The sequence below is a fragment of the Tamandua tetradactyla genome, chromosome 21, assembly GCF_023851605.1.
Source record: "Tamandua tetradactyla isolate mTamTet1 chromosome 21, mTamTet1.pri, whole genome shotgun sequence".
NCBI lineage: Eukaryota > Metazoa > Chordata > Mammalia > Pilosa > Myrmecophagidae > Tamandua > Tamandua tetradactyla.
Genome location: NC_135347.1, coordinates 28308198 through 28327738, shown reverse-complemented (window position 1 = coordinate 28327738; position 19541 = coordinate 28308198). Strand labels below are relative to the sequence as shown.

The 19541-nt window shown below is 40.4% G+C and overlaps 1 protein-coding gene and 1 long non-coding RNA gene across 2 annotated transcripts in view; one reads left to right on the top strand and one right to left on the bottom strand.

Moving 5' to 3' along the window:
- SLCO6A1 (solute carrier organic anion transporter family member 6A1) overlaps positions 1 to 10266 on the bottom strand; it is a 147024-nt gene extending 136758 nt beyond the window's left edge. Inside the window, exon 1 of the mRNA XM_077139066.1 lies at positions 9765 to 10266. Within this exon, the coding sequence (XP_076995181.1) occupies positions 9765 to 10062 (298 nt within the window). The 5' untranslated portion in view covers positions 10063 to 10266. The remainder of the gene's footprint in view (positions 1 to 9764) is intronic.
- Positions 10118 to 19541, top strand: part of LOC143665540 (uncharacterized) — a 40404-nt gene continuing 30980 nt past the window's right edge. The window contains exons 1-2 of the long non-coding RNA XR_013167046.1: positions 10118 to 10388; positions 16040 to 16112. This is a non-coding gene — a long non-coding RNA (uncharacterized LOC143665540). The remainder of the gene's footprint in view (positions 10389 to 16039; positions 16113 to 19541) is intronic.

The following is a 19541-nucleotide window of genomic DNA, read 5'->3' as shown; positions in this document are numbered from 1 at the left end:
TGGTTCCTGGACCCATGCATCCTGGCTATAGGAGAAACAGTACCATACAGTGGATGATGAGTCAGAGCATATACCACCTCCTGGAGAACACTATCCCAGTCCTGCAAGGTACTGCCACCTAGTTGACAACATAACTGAGTTTTCAAAAGGCCAGTCCACCATTCTATCAATACAGTTGCTTCTGGATGATGGGGAACATGGTAATACCAGAGAATTCCATAAGCATGTGCCCATTCCCACACTTCATTTGTTGTGAAAAGTGTTACTTGACCAGGAGTAATGCTGTGTGGAATGACGATGACGATGGATAAGGCATTCTGTAAGTCCATGGATGGAAGTTTTGGCAGTGGTATTGCATGCAGGAAAAGCAAACCCATATCCAGAGAATGTGCCTATTCTAGCTAGAACAAATCACTGCCCCCTTCCATGAAGGGAGTGGTCCAATGTAATCAACTTGCCACCATATAGCTGGCTGGTCACCTCAGGGAATGGTGCCATATTGGGGGCTGAGGATGGATCTTTGCTGCTGGCAGACTGGGCACTCAGGAGTAACCAGGTCAGCCTTGGTGAGTGGAAGTCCATGTTGCTGAGCCCATGTATAACCTCCATCCTTACTACCATGACCACTTTGTTCATGAGCCCACTGGACAATGACAGGAGTTGCTGGGGAAAGAGGTTAAGTGGTAACCACAGAATGGGTCATCTTATTCACTTGATTATTAAAACTTTCCTCTGCTGAAGTCACCATCTGGTGCACATTCAACATGGGACACAAATATCACTATGTTTTTAGCCCACTCAGAAAGGTCTATCCACATACCTCTTCCCCAGACCAACTTGTCACCAACTTTCCAATTATGGTCTTTCCAAGTCCCTGACTATCCAGCCAAACCAGTAACAACAGCCCATGAGTCAGTATACAAATGCATCTCTGACCAGTTTTCCTTCCAAGCAAAATAACAACCAGGGGTACCACCCAAAGTTCTGTCCACTGAGAGGATTTCCCCTCACCACTGTCCTTCAGGGACATCCCAGAAAAGGGGTATAGTGCTGCAACTATCCACTTTTGGGTGGTACCTTCATATCATGCACATCTGTAAACCAGGTCTGAATTTTTTCTTCCTCAGTCAATTCACCGTAAGGAACTCCCCAGCAGGCCATAGCTGTAGTCTGGGAAAGAGAAGGTGATGTGGCAGGAGTAGAGACCATGGGCATTTGGACCACTTCCTCATGTAACTTACTTGTGCCTTCAGGACCTGCTCTGGCCCTATTTCATATATACCATTTCCATTTTATGATGTAGTGCTGCTGTGTACACCTAACTTGATGGCTGGGTGGGTGAGACAACACCCACCTCATTTAAGCAACTCAGGTCTCATGGTAACTTGGTGGCCCATGGTAACTTGGTGACACAGTCTCTACTAAGGCCCAGTAGTGGGCCAAAAGCTTTTTCTCAAAAGGAGAATAGTTATCTGCAGCAGATGGTAAGGCTTTGCTCCGAAATCCTAAGGGTCTGCATTGTGATTCTCCTATAGGGGCCTGCCAAAGGCTCCAGACAGCATCTCTATTTGCCACTGATACTTCTAGCACCATTGGATCTGCTGGATCATATGGCCCAAGTGGCAGAGAACCTTATACATCAGCCTGGACCTGTCACAGAGCCTCCTCTTGTTCAGGTCCCCACTCAAAATTAGCACCTTTTCTGGTAACTCAATAAGTGGGCCAAAGAAGCACACCCCAAAGAGCAATATGTTGTTGCCAAAATCCAAACAGACCAACTAGGCATTGGGCCTCAGTTTTGGTTGTTGGAGGGGCCAGATGCAGCACTTATCCTTCACTTTTTAAGGGATATTTTGACATGCCCCACACCATTGGACACCTGGAAATTTCACTGAGGTGGAAGGCCCCTGTATTTTTTTTGGATTTATCTCCCATTCTCTGACATGCAAATGCCTTACCAATAAGTCTAGAGTAGTTTCTACTTCTTACTCACTAGCTCCAATCAAACTGATATCATCAATATAATGGGCCAGTGTGATGTCTCGTGGGAGGGAGAAATGATCAAGTTCCCTGCAGACAAGGTTATGACATAAGGCTGGAGAGCTGATATATCCCTGATGTAGGACAGTGAAAGTATATTACTGACCTTGCCAGCTGAAAGCAAACTGTTTCTGGCGGTCCTCCCTAATAGCTATTGAGAAAAAAGCATTTGCCAGATCAATAGTTGCATACCAGGTACCAGAGGATGTACTGATTTACTCAATCAATGATACCACATCCAGAACAGCAGCTGCAATTGGAGTTACTACCTGGTTGAGCTTACAATAACCCACTGTCATTCTCCAAGACTCATCTGTTTACTGCACAGGCCAAATAGAAGAGTTGAATGGGGATGTGGTGAGAATCACCACCCCTGCATCCTTCAAGTCCTTAAGATTGGCAGTAACCTCTGCAATCCCTACAGGAATCCAATATTACTTTTGGTTTGCTATTTTGCTAGGTAGGGACAGTTCTAGTGGCTTCCACTTAGCCTTTCCTACCATAATAGCCCTCACTGCACAAGTTAGAGAGCCAATGTGGGGAGTGTGCCAGTTGCTCAGTATGTCTATTCCAATTATGCATTCTGGAACTGGGGAAATTACTACAGAATGTGTCTGGGGGCCCACTGGACTCACTGTGAAATGAACTGAGCTAAAACTCTATGAATCACCCAATCTCCATAAGCCCCCACTCTGACTGGTTGACCTGAGTGACATTTGGAGTCCCCTGGAATTAATGTCACTTCTGAACCGGTGTCTAATAATCCCCAGAATATCTGACCATTTACTTTTCCCCAGTGCATAGTTATCCTGGTAAAAGGCAGTTGGTCTCCTTGGGGAAGGCTTGGAGTTAGATTAACAGTATAAATTTGTAGCAGTATAACAGGGTCCTCCCCCTCATTCGAGGGGCTCTGGGTCTGTAAACTGTCTAAAGTCTGGAAATTGATTCTGGGCCATGACTCTGTGTTTTTGTAATTCAAGTTAGACTTCTGTTCACTTGACCTAGAACTCTTTTGTTTATACAGCTCAAACAAGAATTTAGCAGACTGCCCATCTATTGTATTTCTTGGTACCCTTTGCTCTACTAGCCAATGCCACAAGCCTCTGCAAGTCAGATTATTTTGACTCCTGCTTTAAGTCTGCTATGTATTATAATAGCCACGTCCACCTTGTCTTTGGCAATTAAGTCCTGCCTCCTGGCTTCTGACAACTCAGGATCTGGTCATCTTCATTGTGTTTAAGGATTCCAGCTCAGTGACAGCTGTTCCCACAGTAACATCTGACCTACAGAGAAGTGCAACTACAGCGCTCCTCAGAGATTATGGCACTAGTCTCACAAGTTTATTTCTCACAGTTCTAGTAAAAGGTGCATCCTCCGGACATTCCTGGGGTGTAAGAGCAGGCTTTGCATGATAAATCCACTCAAACATTCCAATCTCTCTAAGCCTCTGGATCCCCTCATCTATATTATACCAGGGAAGTTCTGGCATTTCAATCTCAGGTAATGTCGGCCATCTTTTGATCCATATTTCAGCCAACCACCAAACAAACTATTAATGCCTTTTCTAACCCCTTGAGCTATAACATTGAATGCAGAATCTCTGCTTAGTGGGCCTATATCAATAAATTCAGCCTGATCCAGCTTTATATTTCTCCCACCATTATCCCATATCCTTAAAATCCATTGCTACATATATTCCCCTGATTTCTGTCTATATAAATTGGAAAACTCACACAGTTCTTTTGTAGTATACTGTACCTCCTCATGGGTGATACTTTGTACATGACCTTTTCAGGCCTGTTGGGACCTTAAGTCTAGTTATAGGTCTAGAAGAAATGAGGGATGGAGGGGGTGGGTAGTGAAAGGAATCAGAACTATCTTCCAAACATTTGCTTCAGGGCATTCACTTTCAGTTTCATCTGGTGAAACAAGATTAATCATTCTAGGGCTAATCCCCTTCAGGTGGAGGTTGGGTGACCAACTCCTCAGGGCAGACTGGAGATGGGGTGGCTATGTCCTCAGGGCAGACTATTACAGGGTTATCTAGAGAAGACTCAGCATGACCTTGGGTTTCAACTTCACCACTGACATCATCATCAATCTATATGTCACCATTCCATTTTCCAGTCAATGCCCTCACCTTAACAGCAGACACCATGCAAGATTGAGATTTCAGTTTGTGTTGTAAAGTTGCTACTCTAACAATAAGATTTTGAGTCTGATTTTCAGGGATCTCAAGTCGACTGCTATAGGAAATAAGAGTTTCCTTCAGGACACTCATAGAAACATATACAACTGTCAGATGGCACATAAGTTTCCCATTCGAAGCCTTAAACCCACCCCTTTTACTCATTCATGTATACAGTGTATCTAACAACAACCAGCCAACATCTCTATACCTTCTATTTCCATAAAACTGCATAAATGTGTCAAAAACATTATTTCCCAGAGCCTAGCTTCATACAAGCAAAGTATTAGAAGAATCGAATGGTGATATTTTGACAATCTATTTTGCTACCTCACCCCATGGACTGGCAGTATCATTCTGAAATCAGAGTCCTTAGTGCCTTTGAGTCCAGTGAGAGTAGAAAACCAATCATAAAAACCCATTTTTAAGATTCTGTTTCTTAAGAACCACCACACTCAGTACCCTAGCTGTATTAGCTGTATTAGCTAGGATTCTCTGGAGAAACAGAATCAGCAGGAAATATATGTAGGTATAAAATTTACAGAAGTGTCTCACATAACTTTTGAGGAACGTACAGTCCAAAATCCATAGGGTATATTGTGAAGCTGACGACTCCGATAAAGGGTCTGGGTGAACTCCACAGGAGAGGCTCACCAGCTGAAGCAGGAAGAGAGACTGTCTCTTCTGAATCCTCCTTAAAAGCCTCCCAGTGATTAGACTAAACATCACTTATTGCAGAAGACACTTCCCTTCGCCGATTACAAATGTAATCAACTGTGGATGCAGCCGACTTGATCATGATTTAATTCTGTGAAATGTCCTCATCGTAACATACAAACCAGCACTTGCCCAACCAGACAAACGGGCACCACCACCCAGCCAAGTTGACATATGAACCTGACTATGACAATTACTAATAAGGAGAAAGTTGTAGTGATCTGGATTGGAGATCAAGCCAGTCACAACATTCCCTTAAGTCAAAGTCTAATCCAGAGCAATGCTCTAATTCTCCTCAATTTTATAGCAGGCTGAGAGGGGATGAAGTTGCAGGAAAAAAGTCTGAAGCTAGCAGAGATTGGGTAATGAGGTTTAAGGAAAGAAGCCTTTTCCGCAAAATAAAAGTGCAAGATGAAGCAGCAAGTACTGATGTAGAAGATGCTGCAAGTTTTCCAGAAGATCTAGCTAAGATCACCCAATGAAGGTGACTACCCTAAACAGATTTTCAGTGTAGATGAAACAGTCTTTTATTGGAAGAAGATGCCATCTAGGACTTTCATAGCTAGAGAGAAGTCAACGTCCAGCTTCAAAGCTTCAAGGACAGGACTTATTAGGGGCTTATGCAGCTGGTGACTTTAAGTTGAAGCCAATGCTGATTTACCATGAAAACCCTAGGGCCCATATTAATTATGCTAAATCTATTCTGTCTGTACTCTGTAAATGGAACAAAGCCTGGATGACAGCGCATCTGTTTGCAACATGGTTTACTGAATATTTTAGGTCCACCATTGAGATTTACTGCTGAGAAAGAAAAGTTTCCTTTTAAAATATTACTGTTCTTTGAGAATTCATCTGGTCTCCCAAGAGCCCTGGTTGAGATGTTCAAAAAGACTAATGTTGTTGTTATGCCTGCTAACATAACATTCATTCTGTAGTACGTGGATAGTATTTCAATTTTTAAGCCTTATGATTTAAGAAATCATTTTGTAAGTCTATAGCTGCCATAGATAGTGATTCCTCTGATGAATCTAGGCAAAGTAAATGTAAAACATTCTGGAAAGGATTCATCACTCCAGATGTCATTAAGAACATCCGTGATTCATGGGAGGTGGTCAAAATATCAACATGAATAGGAGTTTTGAAGAAGGTGATTCCAACCCTTATGGACAACTTTCAGAGGTTCAATATTTCAGCAGAGGAAGTTATCACAAATGTGGTCTAAATAACAAGAGAACTAGAACTGGAAGTAGAGCTTGAAGATGCGATTGAATTTCTGCAATCTCATGATAAAACATCAATGAATGAGGAATTGCTTCTTATGGATGAGCAAAGAAAGTGATTTCTTGAGAAAGAATCTACTCATTGTGAAGATTTGTGAACATTGTTGACAGCAAAGGATTTGAATATTACCTCAACTTAGTTGATAAAGCCATGGCAAGATTTGAAAGAACTGATTCTAATTTTGAAAGAAGTTCTACTATGGGTAAAATGTTATCAAACAGCTTCCTGTGCAACAGAGAAATCTTTCATGAAAAGAAGAATCAACTGATGTGGCAAACTTCATTGTCTTATTTTAATTGTCAGAGCCACTCAAACCTTCAGCAAACAACCCCCTGATCAGTCAACAATCAACCACATCAAGGCAAGATCTTCCACCAGCAAAAAGATTAATTCACTGAAGGCTCAGATGAAGGTTAGCATTTTTTAGCAGTAAAATGTTTTTAAGGTATGTACATTTTTTATACATAATGTTATTGCACACTTAATAAACTATAATGTAGTATAAACATAACTTTCATATGTTTTAGGATACTAAATAGTTCCTGTGGCTTGCTTCATTGCAGTGTCTGGAACCAAACTCACAATAACTCCAAGGTATATCTATATCCATATCTTTCATTAAATTTGGGAAGTTTTCTCCAATTATTTCTTCAAATATTTTTCTGGCCCTTTCTCTCTCTTCTACTTCTAGGACTCTTATAATGCATATACCGGAATGCTTGATGATGCTCTACTGTTTGGTTCAGTGCTGCTTTTTTTTTCCTCATTCATTTTATTTTATGCTCCTCAACCTGGACAATTCCAATTTTTTGTCTTTGACTTTGTTGATCATTTCTTCTGTCTCCTCCCACTTGCTCTTGAACCCTTCTTGAATTTTTCACTTCATTTTTTGTACTTGTGATTTCCTGAAATTCCAGTTGTTCTTCTTTACCATTTCTATCTTATTATTTTCAATTCTCATTTTTTATATCATTTTTCTTGATTGTTTTAGTTATTTGTCCATGTTTTCCTTTAATTCATTTATTCTATTTATGAAAGTTGTTTTAAGATCTTTGATTAGAAAACCCAGAAACTGTGTTTCCTCTATAAATTTTCCAACACATTCTTTTTCCTGTAACTGGGCCATATTTTCCTGTCTCCTTGTATATTTTGTAATTTTTTATTCAGAACTGGACATTCTGAGTATTAAGTTGTGGTTACTGTGGAAATCTAGTTCTCCCACTGCTCTATCAACCAGACTAAGAACAAGAATGGAAAAAAAAAAAAAAGGAAAACAGGGTAAGGAAGAAAGGAAATAAGGAGGGGGGGATACTAACAGACAACACCCCCCCACACACACACACATACACCAAAAAAATTAAAACAAGAAAAGAAAGGAAAAAAAATAATTAAATGCAAAAACTCTTGTTACGTGCTAGTGGGAAGTCAGAAGCTGCTGCCTTTGAGTCTGAAAAGTAGGCTTGCATACCTGCTCATCTGTCAGAGATCCACCAGATTCAAAAATATGCACAGAGAAAGAAAAATCAACTAATCAAAAAACAAAGTAAAAGAAAAAGAGGTTTACTGGCTCTTTATGTCCCCGTAGATGCTGGCATTAGGCAAGAAGACACTGCTTCTGAGAGAAACTAAGGTTAACTACTGCCCTAGAAAAAGAAAGAAGAAACCAAACCATTAAAAAAGTGCACCGTCTTTATGTTCTCAATGATACTGGTGTGAGACTAGAAGCTGCTGCTGCAAAGAGGCCTGAAACCAAGACAGCAATCTGTAAAACTTCCTACTCAACCATTTTGACAAGACTGTCTAAGAGTAGAGCAGTCCCAATAAAGCTGCAACTTTTGCAACTTTTAGTCATCAGTTGGTCTAGGTCTGGTTGGGTTGGTAGGGAAAGGGACTTAATAGGAATAGCCTATTAAATTTGGGCAAGTGTGCTAAACCAACCAATGTATAGCTGCTCCCCACTTTGTGAGACCCTCCCATGTTATAAAAAACTGAAATGTCAACCAATCATTGTAACTTCCCACTTGGAAACCCCATAATGGTCTTTATAAACTGCTCTAAACTGCTTGACATCTTGAGATTCTCACTCTAAGTTTGTTGGTTTGAGATCTCCCTACTTCAGCAGTCTTTCAATAAAGCTGCAACCTTGATTGTGCTGGTTACTCTGTTTATTTTGACAGTTTCTACCCAAAAGAAATGAAATATATAACCATGCAAACAGTTGTATGTAATTGCTCCTAGCAGGCTTATTAATATTAATTTTAGCTACAAATGGAAGCAAACTCAAATGGCCATCAACTACTGAATGGATAAAGTATGATAATCCTATACAATGGAATATTACTTGCAACAGATAGGAATGAACTATTAACATATACAACATGGATGAATCTCAAAAATACCATGCTAAGTAAAAGAAGCCAGACACAAAGCTGTAGAAACAGTATGATTCCATGTATATTAAATTCTAGAAAATGCAAAACTATAATGACAGAAAGCAGATCAACTGTTGCTTAAAGCAGGAGGTAAGGCACAAGGGAACCTGTGGTATGATGGAAAAGTTCTAAATTTGATTGAATTATACATTTAAAGAGGGCGAATTTTATTGTATGTAATTATTATCTTGAAAAAGCTTTAACAAAACATGGAAGGGAGGGCGAGAACGGAGAAAAGAAAGAAGAAAGGGAAGGAAGGAGGGAGAGAGGGAGGGAAAGGGAAAGGAGGGAACTGGCAGGTAGGAAAAGCCTGTCCATCAAGACATAGTCCGCATGCCTCTTCCTCCAAGAAATTTCTTTGATCATCTCAAGAAAATATAAACTGCTGACTATTTATTTCTTTTGCTTATATATTTTTATCACATATAGCCTTTTATTGCACACATTTAGACATAACATTTTAGAGCAAAAAGTTGTCAGGTTTGGCAAATTCCAACACCATCATTGTAAATAAAGTGATAAAGAGGCTAGACCAGATAGGAGTGGTGAGAACTGTAGCCAAGTGAAAAATACATGCACTAAAGTCATCCAAATTCAAACGTTTAAGACGGCGTTGGCAAAATTAAATAACCTGTTTGGGTTCGCTGAAGTACTTTGTTGCTTCAAAGCAACAAGTCAGTCTCTTCAATTCACAGATGAGGAAACAAGACCCACTCTGGTGACTGTGTGTTTTAAACACAAGCAGCGTGGTGATGGATGATAATATTTCCAGCTTTATTTTAATCCCCAAATGAGTCAACCCGAACTTCTCAAGAGTCTGAGATCAAACTTAAACGACTCAAAAACACTCTCTGCAGTTGGCGATCTGGAAGGCCAGCATCATCAATGCAAACTCTGAACTGTGCCAAGGAGGCAACGGCAGGAGTCCAAAACCAAGACAGTGGACCCTGTAAACCTGCTTTGAGTCTACACGTACGTGGGAACTATTAGAGAGGAGCCTCAATCTGCCACGACACGGCGCCTGCCACACACCTTTTCTCTCTCTCCTGTGGCTGGGTTGGCCCCGCCGCTGCCCTCCCCAGAACGGCCCCACGCCTCGGCCTTACCCTGAGAAAAGAGCAGTATGCAGTAGAAAACCATGAAGCAGCGGACGCTGTTAAAGCGCTGACAACAGGGAATAACGATACATCCGCAGCCGCAGGGCCCCTCCAAGCTTTCCTTGTCTTCTCGCAGGACCTTGGTCCCTGCCTCGGCTCCTGTGTCTGGCTTGAAAATGCCGACCTTGGACGCCGTCGCATGCCAGAGTTTCCGAGACTTGGCCTTTTTCTTCTTCTTCGCAGACTTGTCCTTTTTAGCCCGCTTCTGCGCCACACTGGGCTCCACTGCGGCCAGGCTCTCCTCCATGGAGGCCCGGCCCCGCGCGGCCCTGCGTTCAGCGGCCTCCCCTTTGCGGCCTGCCCACCCGGGACCAACCCAACCCAACCGCCGGGAGAGGGCGACCCAGGGCCGGGGGGCCCGACGGAGAGAATGCTCTTCTCCGGAGACAACGGTCTTCTCTGCGGGACGCAGACGTCCCCGCGGAGGGGGTTGACAGTTGCCTTCTGCGAACTCAGAAGACTATTTAACTTCTTTGCTTCCGGGTGGTAAAGAGAGGAAAAGAAGCAAGATTCTGGGAACTGCTACCACGCGCAGGAAGCACCAAGAGTTAGCGCTAATGGAAGTCAAAGAAGGCTGGTATTTACTCTGGTACTTTTTAGGAAGCAAGGAAAGAGATGCCTAGAGATGGGACCAGGGAACTGTTCCCCAGTGTCTCCAGACCAGCTTTATGGTGGTATCTTTTGAACTGAACGATCTCAGTAGAACACAATCTGAAAATTGTTGAAGAAGTTAGCAAAACCTTAAGATCTGGCAAAAACACTTCTACCACGAGGGAAAATTTGGAGGAAACCAGAACAGATCATTAAACGTGAATCATAAAACATCATTCCCAATGAATGTTCATAAATGAAGTGTTTTACACCAAAGCTGTCCTAGAAACTCCATCTGCAATCAGTAACGGAAAGAACTATTTCCTTCTCTAAAATAGGTGATGGAACTCAGATAGAAAAAAATCTTACTGGAGAGAAAGAATGTAGAAGAATAGTAGCATGACGTGACTTGTGTGTTTCATATGAAAATGTAACTTTTATTCGTTTTTCTTTTCATATATATCTATATCTACCTATCTATATATCTATAGATATAGATAGATATAGATATATATATAGAGAGAGAGATTTTCCACGACAGATCTTCCCTCACTTAGAGAAGACTTATTGTTACTGAAAAAGGCAGTGGATTCTTTTGCCTAATATGTTCAAATGATCAATTCCTGAGACATGGGGGTTTCAAAAAGAGAAAAAGTTTATTACTAGGTGCATAACAGGAGATTAGATGGTCTATCAGCCCAACATCCGTCTCCTTGAACTGCAGTAATTCTGATAGTTTTATAGAATTTAAAATAGGCAGATTTTAGGATAATGAGCACAGCGGCCCCAGATGAAGTAGAGGTAATCTAATTATTGAGACACGCAGATTGATTGCATGCTTAATCACAGAATTTATGTAAGAAAATGGCAGAGTGAGGTGGAGGTGACTTGCAGGTTAAAGCCTAGGCTGCCGTGCATATCAGGCAGGCCCATTTTGATTAGATCCAATCTCAAAACTGGATTGAGATAACTTTGGTTATCTGGTTATCAGGATAATTTTGGGGAGAGTGAGGATGGAATGATTGTTCGGGCTGCTTTTCATGATGCTGAAGACTCCCGTGGCTCTCCAGCCTTTCTGAACCAGGAACTGCCTGGCGGCCTGGGATCGTGGAAGAGAAAGCACTGGAGGTTTATGGTTCACCCATGTTGTTGCATGCTTCAGGACTTCATTCCTTCCTACTGCTGAATAATATTCCATCATTATGCCGGTTTGAAAATATTATATGCCCCAGAAAAGCCATATTTTAATTTTAATCATGGGGGCAGCTGTTTCTTTTAATCCTAATTCAATTCTGTAGGGCAGTGATTTTTTATATAGCCATATTTTAATTTTAATCATGACTCAGTCTTGTAGGGCCAGCTGTTCCTTTTAAGCCTAATTCAATTCAGTAGGGCAGTACTTTTTTTATTAGATTATCTCCACAGAGATGTGACACACCCAACTGTGGATATGACCGTTTGATTACTTGGAGGTGTGAGTCCACCCATTCCAGGTGAGTCTTGATTAGCTTACTGGAATCTTTTAAAAGAGGAAACATTTTGGAGAGAGTCAGAAATGACAGAAACGACAGAGCCCACAGAAAGAGAGCCAGCAGAAACTTAAGAAATGGAGCCCAGGAGCAAGGGACCAGCAGATGTCAGCCACATGACTACCCAGCTGATAGAGGTATTTCTGACCCGTTAGCCTTTCCTGAATTGAGGTATCTTTCCCTCAATGCCTTAGTTTGGACATTTTTATAGTAAACTTGTAACCTTATTAAGTTATTTTTATAAGACAAAAAAAGATAGCTTTGGTTTTGGGGCAGGTTAGTTCTGGGTTGACCCAAGACCCTTCATTAATAAACATTGGGGATTGTCTTTAGTGATCACAAGACTCTAAAGCCGAAAAACTGCCAGAATGCAATACATCAGAAATGAAAGACTTTTAAAAAGGGGAATCTAATAAGTTTTAGTTTACAGGGCTAAGGCTGTGAAATTGTCCACATTAAAGCAAGTCTATAGAAATATCCAATCTAAGGCATCCAGGAAAAGATACCTTGGCTCAAGAAGTCCAGTGACATTCTGCCTTTCTCTGTCAGCCGTAAGGGCACATGGCTGACATGGTGGTGTCTGCTAGCTTCCTCTCCAGGCCTCTTGCTTCATGAAGCTGCCTGGCAGCGTTTTCCTTCTTCATCTCCAAGGCACTGGCTGGTGGACTCTGTGGTTCTCTCGTCCCTCTGTAGTGGTTCTGCGGCTCTGTCCTCATTCTCAAAAGTGACTCTCTCCAAAATATCTTCTCTTTTATGGGATTCCGGTAAACTAATCAAGATCCTCGTAGAATGGGTGGAGACATGTCTCCATCTAATGAAGTTTAATACCTACACCTGTCAGTCACATCTCCATGGAGACAACCTAATCAAGTTTCCAACCTATGTTACTGAAAAAGGGTTAGAAGAAACTGTTGCTCCCAAAAAATTGATTAGGATTGAAACATGACTTTCCTAGGGTACATAAATCCTTTCAAACTGGCACACCTGGGTACAAGTGAATGTTAGCCAAAAGGTTTTTACAGTCACAGGAGCAGAAGATAAAGGCTATACAATCATTATCAGAGATCCTAATTTCTCAGTTACATTATGCTGCCAAAAAAAAATGCAACTCTTATTTTGAAGAGAGAACACATATTTCTGTGCTGTTCAGAAACTGTTGAGGCTGGTAGAGCATTGGAAAAGCCACTGAGAAGAGCCAGGGAGGAGGGTATCACAGACCCCTCTCCAAACCTGAGAGCTGAGCTTGGCTCAACAGAATTATATACCCATCACTAAGTTGAGAAGTTCTTTTCCCTGTACTAAGAAACCTGGCTTGCCTATTGTATAGTCACTACACAACTAAGAGCAAAGCCCTAATTTCCCCATGTTTGTCAATCATATTTAACCAGGATACCCCCCACATATTGCTTCATGACATTAATAAACCCAAAGGAAACACAGGGTTCCTAGGAGGTAGGTAGTGGGGCCAGGAATCCTTACTCTTATGCTTTGGTACCAGACTGGGAGCAGAGGTAAAAAGATAGCTCTGCTACAAATAAATGAGCTCTGCTTCTACTCAGATTGCAGAGCCAAAGGAAAGTTACTCCATCCTAACAACAACCACAAGCAAGGTAATATACAAAAGTAACTGTTTTGAGCCCTTCAGAGAGCTACATTTGCAAAGCCAGCATGCGAGCCCTTCTGAAGAAGAACTGGCGACACAAACTGTTTCATCTCTGGCAGAGCGTATAATGGGGACACAACAATCATAAATGAAGATAGAATGGACATATCTGAAATTTTAATGATTTTTTTATCATCACAATTGGCTTTTTTCCTTCTTTTATTTGTGAAAAATAACATCTATACAACAAAGCTATAAATTTTGAAGCGCAGCACCACAATTAGTTGTAGAACTTATTTCAGAGTTTGACATTCGTTACAATTCCACAATTTTATGTTTTTAGTTCTAGCTGCTCTCGAATACTGGAGACTAAAATAAATTTTAATGAATTCTTAAAGGCCAAATAAAGGCTAGCATAACAATTCAAAAACACTAGGAGCCTCAGAAACGAAGTCCACACCCACTTACCAGCTTTTTCCTCCACTAGGACAGGACAAGCCAGCCCTTCCTGATGAAGAAAGTATTAGGTGATGATAGGCTGCCACTGAGGAAGAAGCAGGAACACTTACCTACCTGCCCCACCCCACCCCCGCCTCCATGCTGTGGCCCTAACTCTTTTTTTTATGCTAAGCAAGAACAGTTCTGCCTCTGCAATTGAGAGAGGAAACTCTCCTGCTCCCCTGCTCCTTGGAAAAGGGCAGCTGCTAAAGAGGGAGGGACAGAAGCAACAGTATGCCCAAAACATGAAGTATTGACTCATGCTACAACAATGATGACCCTCAAAATCAATATGCTAACTGAAAGAAGCAAGTCACAAAAGACCACATATTATATGATTCCATCTATCTGAAATGTCCAGAATAGGCAGAGCTATAGCGAATGAAAGTAAATTAGTGGTGTGCAGATGATGGTGGCGCAGTGGCAGAGTTCTCACCTGCCATGCCGGAGACCCGAGTTTGATTCCCAGTGCCTGCCTATGTGAAAAATAAATATATATAAATAAATGATAATAACAATAAAAAGCAAATTAGTGGTTGCCTGGGGCTCGAGAGTGGGGAGAAGGCAGAGGGGATGGGATAAATGTTAATGGGTATGAAGTTTCTTTGGAGGATGAAGAATGCATTCTAAAATTAGATCATGGTGATGGTTGTGCAGATCTATGAATAAACCAAAACCACGGAGTGGTACATTTTAAATGGGTGACCTTTATGGTATGTAAATTATATATCTGTTTAGTTAAAAAAGAAAAAAACAGTAAAGGGTCTGGGACTGTTGCATGAAAGACAATGTGATATTTGTGGTCACTTAATTTATAGGCTCAGATTCACGGACAACATAGACTACAGTGATATAAAAACAGAATTTATTAGGAAAGTAATTAAAAGATTATTAGAAATGAGACATAGTTACATCACCAAATGAGACAGCACCAACACCTGAAGAGGAGTGCTGGGGAATCTCGGAGACGGCATTCAGGGTCTGACTGGTAAAAATCCACAGCAGAGCATCCTCTTCCCAAATAAAATTCTCTCTCTCATGAGACTTTCCTGTCTAACTGCTTGTGTGCAGTTTATGTGGTATCTGTATGCAATAGTGGCATACAGATTCCAAGGACCCAGGTGGTCCTCTAGGAGCTGGCTAGGGACTGAGAGGAGTTCCCTGGGACTAGATATCTGTTTTTATCAAAATAAATATCTTTCTGGGAAGATAGCCAATCCTCCCAGCTAGACTGCACATTTCAACAATTTATTTCCAAGGTTACGTACTGGCCACCTTAGTTAAGCATAGCAAACTCTACAGATTTATTACCAAAGTCATTTAATGGCCACATCAGTTGAGCAGCGCAGACTTTGCTAATTCAGTTTTCCCTTTCATTCAGCCCTGAGAGTCTGATCTGTTCACAACGCAGACCATGGTCAAATTCGGGGCAAACCCAAACAGAGAGAGACAAAGGAATTCAGGGTAAAGACACACCATTCACATGGTCTGGGCATCACTTGGCAGCACAACAGTAGTGAGCAGATTCACCCACAGCAACAACATATATTAGTAAAAGGTCTATTCGGTCTGGGGCAAGAAAAGAAACGTCACCCAGCCGGTATAGTATTCTTAGAAAAACACATTCCCCAGTCAGTACAGTATATTCTTATACTCGCTATCCTGGTCTGAGATACAAACACAAAAAGACAACAGCAGGAGAACAAGCAACAGAGAGGAATTAAAGATGCTATTATACTGGCTAATGTTATTAATACCAAACACCGAGTACCAGTGAGAGAGGTCCATTGTGCATGCAAAGGGCCTTGGGAAAGGGTGGCATGACTTGACCTCCTTTACAAAAAAAAAATGCTTTTTTTGTAAAGCATTCTCGAGAGAATCTTGATTGTCAGGGATATGTATATACAGCACTGTACATGTATAGCAGCACAAGTTCTTTTTTGAACAGTTGTTAGAATTAGCCAAGTTCAGTTCTGTTCAGTGGTTGGTTCTGTTTTCCACAGGAGTCCTTCAGCAGCGTCAGTTGGAAATTCAGCACACATCCAGCAGGGAGAGACGTCATGCGCTCGGGCACAGGTATGCGTCCATGATGTCAGACTATTCTTCATTCTTCTGGCAATCATTCAGTTGAAGATGATGAACATTATAACATACTGTGCATAGTTTATGCACTTAAATGTCCAGATTTCCGATGTACCCACTGTGTAAGAGCAGAATCTTCTCCTTCAGTAAAGATATTCACAACAATTTTTGCCAAGGCATCTGTGGTAGCATTATACTCAAGTTCAGGTGAATTTAGGGTCGACTGGGCATATACCTGAAAAGCAGATACATTAAGACATTGAGCAATTGCCCATATTTCTTTTTCCATAATGATTTCCTCACAATTTCTTTCCATGTATTTCTCAATTATTCTGTTTCCAGATAGGCATTCGAATTGTTAATCCATTAGTCATTTATGAATCAGTAAATACAGTGTGATGATTTACTTTTCTTACACAGCTAAGGACATGATATCATCAACAAAAAGTACAAGAAGTCATTCTGATAAAATGCAGGCTCTTTTGCTTTTTAAACTGATTATTTCAAAAGAACTCATAACTTTTCACTAAAACAGGCCAGCAGTCTAAGAAAACTTTCTTACTTTAACAGAGAAAACTAAATTTTAGTTTTGCATCAGTACATTATTTGATGCTAAAATTTTCAAAAATTGTAATAGACCCATTAAATCTTTTTAAAATTTTGATCATAATTTCCTTTTTTTTTACAAACCTTCAGCAACTTACTGTATCTATTCAGGTTTTATTTTACATTTTCCTCATTCTGTAACAGCCATTTATTTGATCTCAGGACAAAATAATCTTCTCTTTTCCTTTTAATAAAAACACATTTTTATATCATTCATATTTAAGTTACTAAAATGATTTTGGAAACTGTCTTCAAACAAACATCTCACCATATATAATTACAATCAAAATTAAACTTGCCAGAATAATGTGGAATGCTTAAGACATTTTAGTCAATGCATTTTTGAAAAGTAGTCTTGCAATTTCTTACAAGAATTTTCACTTTTTCAAAGTTTTTTTTATTGTATTTCTTTTATAAAAGAATCTAATTACAAGATACTATTGAAATTCAAAGTTTCATGCTTAGGCTATTTTTCACTGATGTCCAATTTATACAATAGAAAGTTAGCAGATTTTTCAACTTAAAAGTAAAGAAAAACTATGAGGATAAAACTTGCAAGCAAGGAGTTTCTCAATATTAAACAGCTTCCCCAATTCAAAAAATATGAAATATAAAACCAAAGGGGAACCACAAATTTGGGGTCACAGATACTGGAGTTTGGCCTAATCCCTTCGTCTGAAAGAAAGGGGCTAAATTAAGGGACAGAGGTCCTGAAGGAGCTGGATACAGGTCTTCTGCTTTGCCAGGAGTAGGAGCATTATTCGTATTCACTTACAATTATAACTGGGTTTACATTTTTCTTCACACATTCTCTTTATCTCATTATTTGGCAAACCATTAATACTTTCTTGGTTGACCCCAGTTTCCATCAGGGCTTGGAAAATGCTTCTGCAGGAAATCCTATCACTCTTATTGAGAAACCAACTCCCTGATGTTTTTTGGTCTCTCCTTTCCTTGTATTCCAGTCTCCCATGTACCCCAGCTCTGCCACTTTATCCAGAACCCCATTAAGTGAATTGCCTGTTTCTCTTGTAAATAAAGTCACTACTAAATGTTTACATGCAGGGGATGCCATCTTAACAATGACATTCTCTGTGAAGCATTGACAGGGAGGACATGGTATGTGTTGGCTTCTCCAAACATAATTGCTAACTTCATAGTTTCCTTTTTCAATCTTTGCATTGCATCTTGCAAAGTGTACTAGGGTCAATAACTTCATGGCCACATGATGTCAATGGGGTATTGTTTATTACACCCTTCTACAGCCAATGCCAGTAGGTCAGAACTTTCTCCCGTCTGCTGACTAAATTCCTGAAAAGCAGTCTGTTTGAAGAAATTGGAGATAATTCCTACAAATTTCATGCAATTGGCATAGTCTAGCACCACTCCTCCAGCCCCTGCATCAGCAATTCTGACCATCTAGGCAATTAATGGCTCACCAGTTTTCTGAGTAAAATGGCTAAGAATATCAGTTATTTCTTGTTGAGTAAAATCTTTTATAGTGGTTTTGAAAATAACTTCATTGCCCTTTTCCTCTTCTTTTTGACTTTGTATTGGGCAAGCTCTTATTTCTGGGGGATAATATTCTTTTCTTCCCTATAAGCCTTCTCGTTCAAAACATGCCAATCTTTTTCCTCATCATCTGTCTCATCCCACACATCACCACTTATCAGGTTCTCAAGCAACAGCAGCCCTTGTTATTACAGCATGTATTTTCTTTTTGTTTATTTTACCTCATCTCTTTTTTTATCTATAAATTGGGCCACACAGACTATGGCTTTTTCTGCTACTGACCGATAATTACAAACTTGATTTTCCAAAATAAAATTTTGATTCTGCAGCATGGAGAGTCTTCCCTCCAGCTCTACCATTTCCTCTTCACAATTAATCTTTTCAGAAATTTCTTGGTCTGTCTGCTCACACATTTTTCCATATGCTGTTAACAAAGTCTGTCCTCTTCGACACAGCCCAATTACTTCTTCCTCCGTTTCTAATGGGATGTTTTCTAAACAAAGAGTAACTTGAATAGCTCTCCCTGTTAATTCTATTCCCCCATTTTCACAGGGCCCCGTGCCTTTTGCCCATCCTTTGCAAGTGAGAAGTAAAGGTAAATCATCTCATCCTGGGATTTCTTGGTCTTTACTTTGAGCTTAGAGGACTTTTTCAAAAATGACATCATTTCTTAGTTGATGTCCAAAGCTTATGATCCACTATTAATCTCTTAGTGCTACTTGGATAGGGATCATGACCTTTCCCAATTCCTGAACAGGCTTCTCACTATGTAACAATGAATGCACAGCCAAAAAAGATAAGGGAGATGGCACCTTTTGATTTCTACAGAGTTTTCAGCCTCCACAGATCTCAAGCAAATCTTGAAAAGGGGTTACTGAATTACGAATTCCCAAATGCCTTATAAAACATTCAAATCTGAAACAACATTCTGCATACAAAAAGGACAAGAAACTGACAACTTTAAATCTATCCAAAATGGTCTTTACAAAGCATTACAATATTCAGAAGAGCACAGTCCATATTTTCTGCACAGATTTTCTAAAGCTTGTCTGATTGATCTTCACCACTATGAAGCAGTACTGAAAAGCGAATCCTGCCGAAGAAGTCAATTTTGTTGCATGAAAGGCAATAGGATATTTGTGGCCACATAATTTATAGGCTCAGATTCGCAGACAACACAGACTTCAGTGATATAAAAACAGAATTTATTAGGAAAGTAATTAAAAGATTGTTAGAAATGAGATATAGTTACATCACCAGATGGGACAGCATCAACACTTGAAGAGGAGTGCTAAGGAATCTTGG